This window comes from Salvelinus namaycush, chromosome 3 (genome assembly GCF_016432855.1).
Source record: "Salvelinus namaycush isolate Seneca chromosome 3, SaNama_1.0, whole genome shotgun sequence".
Taxonomy (NCBI): domain Eukaryota; kingdom Metazoa; phylum Chordata; class Actinopteri; order Salmoniformes; family Salmonidae; genus Salvelinus; species Salvelinus namaycush.
Window position 1 is genome coordinate 90,642,403 of NC_052309.1, and position 14,870 is coordinate 90,657,272.

The window sequence follows — 14,870 nt, forward strand, 5'->3', positions numbered from 1 at the left end:
AACAGCATGGCCTATACGTTCCATCCCAGACTCATGGATAGGATGTTTGGAGCGTATCATAAGGTAACCAGTCCATCCAACAGCATGGCCTATACGTTCTCTACCAGACTCATGGACAGGATGTTTGGAGCATGAGGTAACCAGTCCATCCAACAGCATGGCCTATACGTTCTCTACCAGACTCATGGATAGGATGTTTGGAGCATAAGGTAACCAGTCCATACAACAGCATGGTCTATACGTTCTCTACCAGACTCATGGATAGGATGTTTGGAGCATAAGGTAACCAGTCCATCCAACAGCATGGTCTATACGTTCTCTACCAGACTAATGGACAGGATGTTTGGAGCATAATGTAACCAGTCCATCCAACAGCATGGCCTATACGTTCTCTACCAGACTCATGGACAGGATGTTTGGAGCATAAGGTAACCAGTTAGTCCAACAGCATGGTCTATACGTTCTCTACCAGACTCATGGACAGGATGTTTGGAGCATAAGGTAACCAGTCCATCCAACAGCATGGCCTATACGTTCTCTCCCAGACTCATGGACAGGATGTTTGGAGCATAAGGTAACCAGTCCATCCAACAGCATGGTCTATACGTTCTCTCCCAGACTCATGGACAGGATGTTTGGAGCATAAGGTAACCAGTCCATCCAACAGCATGGTCTATACGTTCTCTCCCAGACTCATGGACAGGATGTTTGGAGCGTATCATAAGGTAACCAGTCCATCCAACAGCATGGCCTATATGTTCTCTACCAGACTCATGGACAGGATGTTTGGAGCATAAGGTAACCAGTCCATCCAACAGCATGGCCTATATGTTCTCTACCAGACTCATGGACAGGATGTTTGGAGCGTAGCATAATGTAACCAGTCCATCCAACAGCATGGCCTATATGTTCTCTACCAGACTCATGGACAGGATGTTTGGAGCGTAGCATAATGTAACCAGTCCATCCAACAGCATGGCCTATATGTTCTCTACCAGACTCATGGACAGGATGTTTGGAGCATAATGTAACCAGTCCATCCAACAGCATGGCCTATATGTTCTCTCCCAGACTCATGGATAGGATGTTTGGAGCATAAGGTAACCAGTCCATCCAACAGCATGGCCTATATGTTCTCTACCAGACTCATGGACAGGATGTTTGGAGCATAATGTAACCAGTCCATCCAACAGCATGGTCTATACGTTCTCTACCAGACTCATGGACAGGATGTTTGGAGCATAATGTAACCAGTCCATCCAACAGCATGGCCTATATGTTCTCTACCAGACTCATGGACAGGATGTTTGGAGCATAATGTAACCAGTCCATCCAACAGCATGGTCTATACGTTCCATCCCAGACTCATGGATAGGATGTTTGGAGCATAATGTAACCAGTCCATCCAACAGCATGGCCTATATGTTCTCTCCCAGACTCATGGATAGGATGTTTGGAGCATAAGGTAACCAGTCCATCCAACAGCATGGTCTATACGTTCTCTACCAGACTCATGGACAGGATGTTTGGAGCATAAGGTAACCAGTCCATCCAACAGCATGGTCTATACGTTCTCTACCAGACTCATGGACAGGATGTTTGGAGCATAAGGTAACCAGTCCATCCAACAGCATGGCCTATATGTTCTCTCCCAGACTAATGGACAGGATGTTTGGAGCATAAGGTAACCAGTTAGTCCAACAGCATGGTCTATACGTTCTCTACCAGACTAATGGACAGGATGTTTGGAGCGTATCATGAGGTAACCAGTCCATCCAACAGCATGGTCTATACGTTCTCTCCCAGACTCATGGACAGGATGTTTGGAGCATAAGGTAACCAGTCCATCCAACAGCATGGTCTATACGTTCTCTACCAGACTCATGGACAGGATGTTTGGAGCATAATGTAACCAGTCCATCCAACAGCATGGTCTATACGTTCTCTACCAGACTCATGGACAGGATGTTTGGAGCGTAGCATAAGGTAACCAGTCCATCCAACAGCATGGTCTATACGTTCTCTCCCAGACTCATGGACAGGATGTTTGGAGCATAAGGTAACCAGTCCATCCAACAGCATGGCCTATACGTTCTCTACCAGACTCATGGACAGGATGTTTGGAGCGTATCATAAGGTAACCAGTCCATCCAACAGCATGGCCTATACGTTCTCTACCAGACTAATGGATAGGATGTTTGGAGCGTAGCATAAGGTAACCAGTCCATCCAACAGCATGGCCTATATGTTCTCTACCAGACTCATGGACAGGATATTTGGAGCGTAGCATAAGGTAACCAGTTCATCCAACAGCATGGTCTATACGTTCTCTCCCAGACTAATGGACAGGATGTTTGGAGCGTAAGGTAACCAGTCCATCCAGTATGCATCATAATACAATCACTCAAAAGGCCATTACTAGAATTTGTAAAGGCCCGACCAATTATGTAGCAAAGACATCTTACATAAATGTTTTGTAATGTTTTTCTGCCTTTAGTAATTATGCAGTGCAGTAGGCTATTGTATTGTATAAATCATTACTTTAATTGTTTTTTTGTGTGGGGGTTATATAGGCATATCTATAAGCTCTAACATGCTTATGGGTGTTTTTAATGAATCCTCACCTTAGAAAGCAATGTCCATTTTGCTGTATTAAGGCTTTGAAACAACATGGACAAGGACCATGTTTTGGGTACTACCAAGGCATGTCCAGAGTGCATAAGAGGAGATTACCGCGACTCACATAGAATTTGACTGTGGTCTTCTTGATGACTCATGACTGCTGGTGTGGCAGTAATACGGTCAACGCAACAGCTCTAGGTTTAGAGAAAAATGTGCAGTTTTAAAAGCAAATTTCCTGCAATTCTACACATTTTGCCATAGGGTGGAGAGAAATGTTTGCCGTTATTAATATATTTGAGTCGGAGTAACTAACTAAATCAATGAGGCTCCCAGTCGGTAATTTGAACATGATTGCTAGCTGGCCTCTAGACTAACTTCCAAATATAAAACAATTTAAGTTGACAAGCTAGAATACACAATTTAGCAATGTGGTTTAGCATCAGCAGTTTCTCTCTTATGTCGGTTACTGACAGTCACTCAACTAGCTATTATAACTCTCAACAGTAAGTTGAGACCCCATAGGATGGGGGGGATGATCAGTGGGCCTACAAAACCATGCGAGGATGCCAGTTGCCCTGGTCTGGGAGAATCAGCAAAGCTCTCTTCTGCCACCTAGTGGCCCCTTTACATATTAAACTCCATTAGAATTTTAAACAAAGTTAATTCAAAATATGGATGTCTAACACCAAATAAAGCTTTACAATTATATAAATATGTAATCACATCATTATGAATACGTTTCACATAGGTACTATTTAATAATCCTTCATAGTCTTTACAGCACAAATGTGATCCAATGCAAGATTATATTCAACCAACCAAAGAAATTTAACTTGTATTTTATTTTAATCACTTCATCATTGATCCTATATCAGCCATACAGTATAAAGACCAGGGGTTGGAACCAAAATTATTTTTCCAAATCGTTTAGTTCTGAACAGAAAAAAAAAGTTATGTTCCACTGTTTCGACCAGCAAAATAAAGTTCAGAACCGGTTCAAACCAAAGCACCGGTTTATAACGTTCCTTTCTGTTCCTTTTTAACCTTTAAAATATTTTTATTTTTTTTACATTTAGCTGATTAAATTACTTCACCAATCAGTCCGGATAGAGCAGGCAAGCTTGCGTGATGGACAAACAAGTGTAGCCTATGGCGCAAGATGCGACTGACATTTTGCGGGTGGGGAGAGAACAAGAGGGTTGAGGAGGACGCTTGAAGCGCTGGGCATCGTTATGACATGCCTTACCTGATTTATGTCCACAGAATTATACCTAGGAGGAGTGGCTTCTACGGAGGAACTTTTAATGTCCTTTGACCTTGCTAGCCAACAAGCTAGTTTGTGCAGAGCGGCACCAGACTTAAAAAACACGTCTTACCTTTTTGTAGTTAATAAACCCAATGTGAAACGTGATAACTATGCCTATAGTATCCTTAACTAGCATCAAAAGGTAGCCTAAACATGCACACACACTGGTAAAGATTTTCAGCTTGCAGGCAGATACTGGAATATGTTTCTGAATGACAGAGTGGGGGCTTTGCCTAGGCACTTTGTTGCGTTTTTTGTGAGAGTAGAAACGCCTGGAATGTAAAAGAACGTTATTAACCGGTTCCCATGCTTTTAAAATAATGGTTCTATGGATCACTTTCGTTCCAGGTTCCGTTTCTGCTACTTGAAAAATGACGTTATTTTCCGGCTTTTCAGTTCTGTTCCCTGAACCGGTTCCAACCCGTAATGAGGAATCAGCTCCGTTCTCCTGGTTCTAGATAACACGGTAACCATGTCTCCCTACACAGGAGTCTGTTACCAGTCAGGGGGAGGGTTTCTAAAAAAGATGTGTTGTGAACGTGGTACCTCAGTCCTCTTGATGACCCAGACTCACACCACTCATAGAACAACCAGCAAAGTGCTCATTTGACAAATTTAGTTCATTAACGCAGATAAAATACCAGCGGAGGCTGGTGGGAGGAGCTATAGGAGGACAGGCTTATTGTAAATGCTGACATGGAATTAATGGAATGGAGTCAAATGGAAACCACCTGTTTGACTCCATTCCATAATTCCATTCCAGCCATTACAATGAGCCGGTCCTCCTATAGCTCCTCACACCAGCCTCCTCTGGAGAATACAGACAGTCAAACGTAGATATTTCAATGGTCACTGTGGAGGGTTGTCAAGAGAAATAACATGCCACGTTAGCTACGAGGCTTTCAGGGCAACTCACCCCCAGACAGACAGGAGGTCCAGGGCAACTCACCCCCAGACAGACAGACCGGAGGCCCAGGGCCAGCTTGACTGCAGCCCAATGGGCAAAAGTACCAGACTGATAGATGGGCAAAAGTACCCATTATCCACCCTTCTCCTGTACTGTGCCCTCATATTCCCAGTCATGGAATTTTAAACATGGAGCTGATGTAAACATTGGCTTGAGGGAGTTTGAGTTTCCACCATTGTTGAATCAATGCGAGAAAGAACGCAAGAGAAGTGCACACTTTGGGAGAAGGATGGAGAATCGGGACAGAGCCAGCCAGAACAAACAAGACAAATGGGGGAGTAAATTGACGAGCGGCCGGGCGGCGGGCGGGTGTGTTCAGGCTCTGAGCCTGAGGAGTTCAGTCTGAGTTAGTTTCTCCCGCCCCGCCTCACACCGTCCAGTTGGTAGCTGGTACAGCGACGTTGTCAAAAGGCAATATTTTAGTTTCCTTTTCCAAGGTATTGGTTCCTTTGTTCTTTAACTGCTGTATAAAACAGATAGTCAGAAGACGGGAGTAACCGCAGCCAGACGGTGGATCGGGGTCAGTCGGGTGGAGGCAGGGAGGGAGAGAGGAGGGACGGTTTACTCCAGCACCACAGTGCCTCCTGCTGTCTCCAGGGCCGTCTTCAGCTTCTCCGCCTCCTCTTTGGACACATTGGCTCTGATCTCCTGGGGGAGGGACTCAACCAACTTCTTAGCCTGGTAGAGGACAGAGGAGATCAGTGATCTACAGCAACATTAAACACAAGGACAGAGGATCTATAGTAACAATAACACAAAGCAACCAACTTCTTAGCCTGGTAGAGGACAGAGGAGGTCAGTGATCTACAGTAACAATAACACAAAGCAACCAACTTCTTAGCCTGGTAGAGGACAGAGGAGGTCAGTGATCTACAGTAACAATAACACAAAGCAACCAACTTCTTAGCCTGGTAGAGGACAGAGGATCTATAGTAACATTAACACAAAGCAACCAACTTCTTAGCCTGGTAGAGGACAGAGGAGGTCAGTGATCTACAGTAACAATAACACAAAGCAACCAACTTCTTAGCCTGGTAGAGGACAGAGGATCTATAGTAACATTAACACAAAGCAACCTCCTAGACGGACGTGATTGTATGTCTTTCAGAGTAAGAAACAGAAGGAGGATTATACAGAGAGAACAGAGAAGTCAACCAACCTCTTAACCTAATATATACATAAAGAGAGCAGTACCAGAGTGAAAGACCTCCAACCCAAAGCTATCCTATGTCTCAGACTGATTTGACTCTGTGTTCTTTAAGCGTGGACACTGGAGCGTGTGTGGCCAGAGACGGAATGGACAAATGATTACAGAGACAGGAAAGAACTAAAGAATGATTGTCTGGCTGTGACATCACACAGAGGAAAACAGGAAGACCATCTGACCTGCACCAGGTTCAAGCCTTGGATGCAGTTCTTCACTTCTTTTATGAGTTTCACTTTCTCTGCTGCCTTCAGTTCTGTCAGTTTCACTGTGAAGTGTGTCTTCTCTTTCTTGACTGGTACCATGTCCTCTTCCACTGCCTATCGGAGCAGAATGAATACAATGCGAGGTTAGAACATGTTCTATCTATGCTCTGAGGACACTACATGACATGTTTGTGTGTAAAGTCAAGCAGAACGATTGCATTGCAGTAAAGAGGCTTACATTGGGCATTGAAACTAAACGAGGTTAAAGCATTTATAGATAGAAGGCCAATGAGCTCTGCAGGGGTACCTCCTAGATCAAGTCATGTAGGGTGGGTTAAGGGGGAACCACGGGGCATCGCGTAAGGGGTAACCACGGGGCATCGCGTAAGGGGGAACCACGGGGCATCGCGTAAGGGGGAACCACGGGGCATCACGTAAGGGGGAACCACGGGGCATCACGTAAGGGGGAACCACGGGGCATCACGTAAGGGGGAACCACGGGGCATCACGTAAGGGGGAACCACGGGGCATCACGTAAGGGGGAACCACGGGGCATCACATAAGGGGGAACCACGGGGCATCACATAAGGGGGAACCACGGGGCATCGCGTAAGGGGGAACCACGGGGCATCGCGTAAGGGGTAACCACGGGGCATCGCGTAAGGGGTAACCACGGGGCATCGCGTAAGGGGTAACCACGGGGCATCGCGTAAGGGGTAACCACGGGGCATCGCGTAAGGGGTAACCACGGGGCATCGCGTAAGGGGTAACCACGGGGCATCGCGTAAGGGGTAACCACGGGGCATCGCGTAAGGGGTAACCACGGGGCATCGCGTAAGGGGTAACCACGGGGCATCGCGTAAGGGGTAACCACGGGGCATCGCGTAAGGGGGAATCACGGGGCATCGCGTAAGGGGGAACTACGGGGCATCGCGTAAGGGGGAACCACGGGGCATCGCGTAAGGGGTAACCACGGGGCATCGCGTAAGGGGGAACCACGGGGCATCGCGTAAGGGGGAACCACGGGGCATCGCGTAAGGGGGAACCACGGGGCATCGCGTAAGGGGGAACCACGGGGCATCGCGTAAGGGGGAACCACGGGGCATCGCGTAAGGGGGAACCACGGGGCATCGCGTAAGGGGGAACCACGGGGCATCGCGTAAGGGGGAACCACGGGGCATCGCGTAAGGGGGAACCACGAGGCATCGCGTAAGGGGGAACCACGGGGCATCGCGTAAGGGGGAACCACGGGGCATCGCGTAAGGGGGAACCACGGGGCATCGCGTAAGGGGGAACCACGGGGCATCGCGTAAGGGGGAACCACGGGGCATCGCGTAAGGGGGAACCACGGGGCATCGCGTAAGGGGGAACCACGGGGCATCGCGTAAGGGGGAACCACGGGGCATCGCGTAAGGGGGAACCACGGGGCATCGCGTAAGGGGGAACCACGGGGCATCGCGTAAGGGGGAACCACGGGGCATCGCGTAAGGGGGAACCACGGGGCATCGCGTAAGGGGGAACCACGGGGCATCGCGTAAGGGGGAACCACGGGGCATCGCGTAAGGGGGAACCACGGGGCATCACAAGGGGGAACCACGGGGCATCACAAGGGGGAACCACGGGGCATCACAAGGGGGAACCACGGGGCATCACAAGGGGGAACCACGGGGCATCACGTAAGGGGTAACCACGGGGCATCACGTAAGGGGGAACCACGGGGCATCACGTAAGGGGGAACCACGGGGCATCACGTAAGGGGTAACCACGGGGCATCACGTAAGGGGTAACCACGGGGCATCACGTAAGGGGTAACCACGGGGCATCATGTAAGGGGTAACCACGGGGCATCATGTAAGGGGTAACAACGGGGCATCACGTAAGGGGTAACCACGGGGCATCATGTAAGGGTGGGCTAACCAATACAGGTAAAGAAGCTTGATAAACGTATTGAATAAAAACACAGAAACACACTGAAACAATCCCTGTCTTACCAGAGCTGCAGGTGCTGCTGCTGCAGTCATGGCTCCCATTGGCATCATCCCAACATCCTGGATATTCAGGGTTTTCTGGGACAAAAATTACACATACTGTATTGAGAAGTCATTGAGCAAGTCAAATGTTACTCATCACATGCTTCTTAAACAGCAGGTGTCGACCATCAGTGATATGCTTACTACAGTCCTTCACAACAATACAGAGAGAAAGAGAATAGAGAAATAATAGAAAAATACACAATGAGTAATGATAACATGGCTTTATACACGGGCTACCAATACATATAACTAGGAACAAAGTGGCAGATAATAAACAGTAGCAGCAGCGTTGGGGAGGCAGGTAGTCTAGTCGTTAGAGCGTTGGACCTGTAACCAAAAGGTTGCAAGATCGAATCCCCGAGCTGACAAGGCAGTTAACCCACTGTTCCTAGGCCGTCATTGAAAATAAGAATGTGTTCTTAACTGACTTGCCTAGTTAAATAAAAGCTAAATAAAAAAATACATTAACTGTATGATTTGTTTCCACAGACAGGAGCTCTGTGGAATATATATATTTTTAAATGTGATTAAAAGAGTTGGTGCAAAAAGGGTCAATGCAGATAGGGTAGCTATCTGGGTAACTATTGAACTGACTAACTATTTACCAGTCTGATGGCTTGGGGGTAGAAGCTGTTCAGGGTCCTGTTGGTTCTAGACTTGGTGCATCGGTACCGCTTCCCGTGCGGTAGCAGAGAGAACCGTCTATGACTTGGGGGTAGAAGCTGTTCAGGGTCGTGTTGGTTCCAGACCTGGTGCATCGGTACCGCTTCCCGTGCGATAGCAGAGAGAACAGTCTATGACTTGGGGGTAGAAGCTGTTCAGGGTCGTGTTGGTTCCAGACCTGGTGCATCGGTACCGCTTCCCGTGCGATAGCAGAGAGAAGAGCTATGACTTAGGTGGGGGGAGTCTTTGATTATTTTTAGGGCCTTCCTCTGACACCACCTGTTATAGAGGTCCTGGATGGCAGGGAACTCTTACGGTCAGATGTCAAGCAGTTGCCGTACCAGGCGGTGATGCAGCCAGTCAAGATGCTCTCAATGGTGCAGCTGTAGAACCTTTTGAGGGTCTGAGGGCCCATGCCAAATCTTTTCAGATTCCTGAGGGGGAAGAGGCGTGGTCATGTCCTCTTCACAACTGTGTTGGTGTGTGTTGGACCATGATCTTTAGTGATGCAGACACCGAGGAACTTGAAGCTCTCGACCAGCTCCACTACAGCCCCATCGATGTGAATGGGGGCGTGCTCAGCCCTCCGTTTTCTGTAGTCCACGATCAGCTTCTTTGTCTTGCTGACGCCGAGGCAGATGTTGTCGTCCTGGCACCACACTGCCAGGTCTCTGCTGGAGAGCCAGTACTGCATGCATCAACACTTTGTTCATTTGCACAACGTCTTTCATCCACATTCATCTGTAAATTTCCAAACTCATCAAAAATGACATTTGGTATCGCCTAGTTGGTCTGCTATTACTTGTGCTAATTTTGTTAGCATTCTGGTAATAGACACCCAACGGGTGTTTTTGCGGGTGTTTTTGGCGCCTCCCTGTGTCCTACGCCGGTATTACTGTAAATCCCAGGGTGAGAGAAGGACGGTATGACCATATGAAAAGCTGGATACCGTCCAACCCTAGTGTGGACTGCAATAGAGATTGCATCATCTTTGGATCTGTTGGGGCGGTTTACAAATTGGAGTTGTCCAGGGTGTCTGAGATGATGGTGTTGATGTGAACCATGACCAGCCTTTCAAAGCACTTCATGGCTACAGATGGGAGTGATACAGGGCGATAGTCATTTACACAGGTTACCTTTGGCGTTCTTGGGCACAGGGACTATGGTGGCCTGCTTAAAACATGTAGGTATTACATACTAGGTCATGGAGAGGTTGAAAATGTCAGTGAAGACACTTGCCAGCTGGTCAGTGCATGCTCTGCGTACCAGCTGTTCCGGACGACTGTGAAAGTTAACCTGTTTGAAGGTCTTACGCATGTCGCCTACAGAGAGCATGATCACAGTCGTCCGGAACAGCTGGTGCTCTCATGCATGGTTCAGTGTTGCTTACCTCGAAGCTTAGCTCGTCTGGTAGGCTTGCGGCAAGGTTTCCCTTTGTAATCCGTGATAGTTTGTAAGCCCTACCACATCCGACGAGCGTCAGAGCTGGCGTAGTAGGATTCGATTTTAGTCCTGTATTGACGCTTTGCCTTTAGCTCAGTGTGGATGTTGCCTGTCATCCATGGCTTCTGGTTGGGATATGTACATACGGTCACTGTGGGGACGACATCGTCAGTGCACTTATTAATGAAGCCGGTGACTGATGTGGTAAACTTCTCAATGCCATAGGATGAATCCCGGAACATATTCCAGTCTGGGCTAGTGAAACAGTCCTGTAGCTTAGCATCCGCTTCATGGGACCACTTCTGTATTGAGCGCATCACTGGGTACTTCCTGTTTGAGTTTTTGCTTGTAAGCAGGAATCAGGAGGATAGAGTTATGGTCAGATTTGCCAAATGGAGGGTGAGGGAGAGCCTGTTGGTGGAGTAAAGGTGGTCTGGAGTTTTGTCTCCTTGAATTTCCGATGTAATAGTTGGACAAATTAAGTTGTAGCCTATTGTACAGGTAGCAGGTAGCCTAGCAGTTAACAGTGCTGGACCAGTAACCGAAAGGTCGCTGGTTCGAATCCCCGAGCAGACTACGTGAAAAATCTACCGACGTGCCCTTGAACAAGGCACTTAACCCTAATTGCTCCTGTAAGTCGCTCTGGATAACGTCAAGTAAATTAAAAAACATATGTAATGTCAGATTTGCCTAATTATACTCAAGTACAGATCAATGTGCTATGTACTATGTGTTATATATAGGCCAATGTGCTATATTCCAGGCTATGTACTATCTGTTATATATGTACTATGTGTTATATAAAGGCCAAGATGCTATATTCCAGGCTATGTACTGTCTGTTATATATAGGACAATATGCTATATTCCAGGCTAAGTACTGTGTTATGGCTAAGTACTATGTGTTATATAAAGGCCAAGATGCTATATTCCAGGCTATGTGTTATATATAGGACAATGTGCTATGGCTATGTACTGTGTCTTATATATAGGCCAATGTGCTATAATTTATGGCACTTACTGTGTGGCACTGGATACGAGCGTCTGCTAAATGACTCAAATGTACATGTCTCCTTATGTTAATCTACACAGTCTACATGTTGCAGTTCCATACCTTGAGGAGCTCATTGAGGTCTGACACCTCTAACAAGGTGAGGCTGGTGATGTCGTGTACCAGCTGGGTGATTTTGGGGGGGTACGCTTTGGGGGCTCCATCCAGAGGGGGGGTGGCGATGACATCAGAAAGGCTGGCTGGGCTGGTCCCAAGTGCTCGGAGGACACATAGCGTTGGTGTCTGGAGCTCCTGCCTGTGGAAACAAATCATACAGTTTATTTTATTGAACTATTATTTTATTTAACCTTTAGTTAACAGGCAGGTCAGTTAAGAACAAATTCTTATTTATTTGAACCAGGCATCTTGCACTGAGATGCAGTGTCTTAGACCACTGTGCCACTTGGGAGCAGAGACTTATGTATCATTACTGAGACTTATGTATCATTCAATTAGAGGACGACCGATTAATCGGAATGGCCGATTAATTAGGGCCGATTTCAAGTTCATACCAATCAGTAATCCGCATTTTTGGTCGCCGATTATGGCCGATTACATTGCACTCCGAGGAAACTGCGTGGCAGGCTGACCACCTGTTACGCGAGTGCAGCAAGGAGCCATGGTAAGTTCCTAGCATTAAACGTATCTTATAAAAAAAACAATCAATCTTCACATAATCACTAGTTAACTACACATGGTTGATGATGTTACTAGTTTAACTAGCTTGTCCTGCATTGCATATAATCGATGCGGTGCCTGTTAATTTATCATTGAATCACAGCCTACTTCAACTTTGCCAAACGGGTGATTTAACAAGCGCATTCGCAAAAAAAGCACTGTCGTTACACCAATGTGTACCCCACCATAAACATCAATGCCTTTCTTAAAATCAATACACAAGTATATATTTTTAAACCTGCATATTTAGTTAATATTCCCTGCTAACATGATTTTTTTTTAACTCAGGAAATTGTGTCACTTCTCTTGCATTCTGTGCAAGCAGAGTCAGGGTATATGCAGCAGGTTGGGCCGCCTGGCTCGTTGAGAACTGTGTGAAGACCATTTCTTCCTAACAAAGACCGTAATTAATTTGCCAGAATTTTAGATAATTATGACATAACATTGAAGGTTGTGCAATGTAACCGCAATATGTAGACTTATGGATGCCACCCGTTAGATAAAATACGGAACGGTTCCGTATTTCACTGAAAGAATAAACGTTTTGTTTTCTAAATGAGTTTCCGGATTTTACCAAATTAATGCCCTAGGGCTCTTATTTCTGTGCGTTTATTATATTATAAATAAGTCTATGATTTGATATTTGATAGCGCAGTCTGACTGAGCGGTGGTAGGCAGCAGCAGGCTCGTAAGCATTCATTCAAACAGCACTTTCCTGCATTTGCCAGCACCTCTTCGCTGTGCTTCAAGCATTGAGCTGTTTATGACTTCAAGCCTATCAACTCCCGAGATTAGGCTGGCAATACTATAGTGCCTATAAGAACATCCAATAGTCAAGGTATATGAAATACAAATGGTATAGAGAGAAATAGTCCTATATTTCCTATAATAACTACAACCTAAAACTTCTTACCTGGGAATATTGAAGACTCATGTTAAAAGGAACCACCAGCTTTCATATGTTCTCATGTTCTGAGCAAGGAACTTAAACGTTAGCTTTCTTACATGGCACATATTGCACTTTTACTTTCTTCTAAAAAAAGTGTTCATTCAATATTGTTGTAATTGTCATTATTACAAATATATATATAAAAATTTGCCGATTAATCGGTATCGGCTTCCTTTGCTCCTCCAATAATCGGTATCGCCCTTGAAAAATCATAATCGGTCGACCTCTACATTCAATCCAGTGTTTCCTCTATAGGGCGTGCAACCCGTCCACCTAAGATAGTTTGGTTTCTATTGGTGCAAATTAACTTACAACTATGCACTAATGAATTAGATTTAGGCTCCTGGATGTTGCTTTAGGGGCCTTTTGAGTCCCATCTTGAAAAACCTCTAGGCCTATGGGGAATGACTGATTCAATGTTGTCATAGATCTCTCAAAGATTCTTCAAATCCACCACCAGCTTGTAATCTAGCAGTAGCTAGTAAGCTACTATTCCTCATCCTGATTTCCCGCCTGGTTCAGTTGGGAAAGGGAATACCTAGTCAGTTGCACAACTGAATGCATTCAACCAAAATGTGTCTTCCGCATTTAACCCAACCCCTCTGAATCAGTTGTACAACTGCCACAGTAAGGTTGACAAGATCATTACACAATGGTGAAAATCTATACAAATCACCAATCACAACCAGGAGGGAAGCTCTAGCAAGGTACAGGATATGACATCCCTTTGTCAAAGTTAAACACAAATGCCATACAAGAAACACATGACCTTGACTGGCACATCTCATAAGGAAGGAACAGGGTGCATTGGGTTCATGGAACTGTCTAACGTTATTTACTGCTAACTGAGCCTACTCGCTCTAGATTACAAGTTAGTTAGCTGGTTTTGCAACACAATCCCCGTGACATGCCCGTGACAGATTAATCCATTTGGCTGCAAGATTGTTCCTCACTAGCTAGCTAACGAGGAATTGGTGGCATTGCGCCTGGCTAGCTAGCTAGCCGGCTGATCATAAAAGCCGTTCTTCACAAAGCACATGAATGAGCCCAGGGTTATTATGTTAACAGTTCTATGTGACTATGTGATTCAGACTATTTGGGGCACATAAATGGTTAATGCATGGCAAATTAGCTAGTAATTCTCTGCCCTTGACGCTTTAAGCGTTAGCAAACCATCTAGCTTCTGTGTCCCACTGTTCTAGAATTTACACAAGCACCGTTACAGCTGCAATCCCCGGTTAAATATGACACCCGCTTACCGATGTGTCTTTGCGGCGATTCGCAGTGCGGTCCGAATGCAATGTCTCGTGCAGTACATGTTTATTATTTGTGCCCCCGGATCTCCTATAGATATTTACAATTCACAGTGTAGCCTGTCAATCCTGGTCCTTCTCCCTCAATAGCACATGGCGTCCTCAACTCTCTGTTACTGACCTACCCACAATGCATTGCGCCACAAACGAGTTGTAGTTCGACTAAATAACTTTATTAACAAAGTAGCTTTTGTCAGTCTATGTGTGTGCGTGCGTGCGTGTCTCTCTCTCAATTCAATTGACTTTAAAGTTCATTATTACTTACATTGTCAAAGTATACATATAGAAATATATAAATATATATATGGGAGATAAAGAGGACATTTATACTGTACATTTGTTTTAAGTGTTTTTTAACGTCAGACACCCCTCTCTTGCTCCCCAGCCCTACGCCATCATCACCCCCAACTGTATGGAGGACTTGGACCAGGAACTA

At 46.0% G+C, this 14,870-nt stretch overlaps 1 protein-coding gene across 1 annotated transcript; it reads right to left on the reverse strand.

Moving 5' to 3' along the window:
- Window positions 1-3,356: 3,356 nt before the first annotated feature.
- On the reverse strand, window positions 3,357-14,555 carry LOC120042112 (39S ribosomal protein L12, mitochondrial-like). Its single transcript, XM_038986974.1, has 5 exons — window positions 14,381-14,555; window positions 11,558-11,750; window positions 8,297-8,371; window positions 6,282-6,419; window positions 3,357-5,573 (listed from the first exon to the last, which is right to left on the reverse strand). Exons 1-5 carry the CDS (start codon window positions 14,437-14,439, stop codon window positions 5,457-5,459), a joined length of 582 nt encoding a protein of 193 aa, XP_038842902.1. The 5' UTR covers window positions 14,440-14,555; the 3' UTR covers window positions 3,357-5,456.
- Window positions 14,556-14,870: the final 315 nt, after the last annotated feature.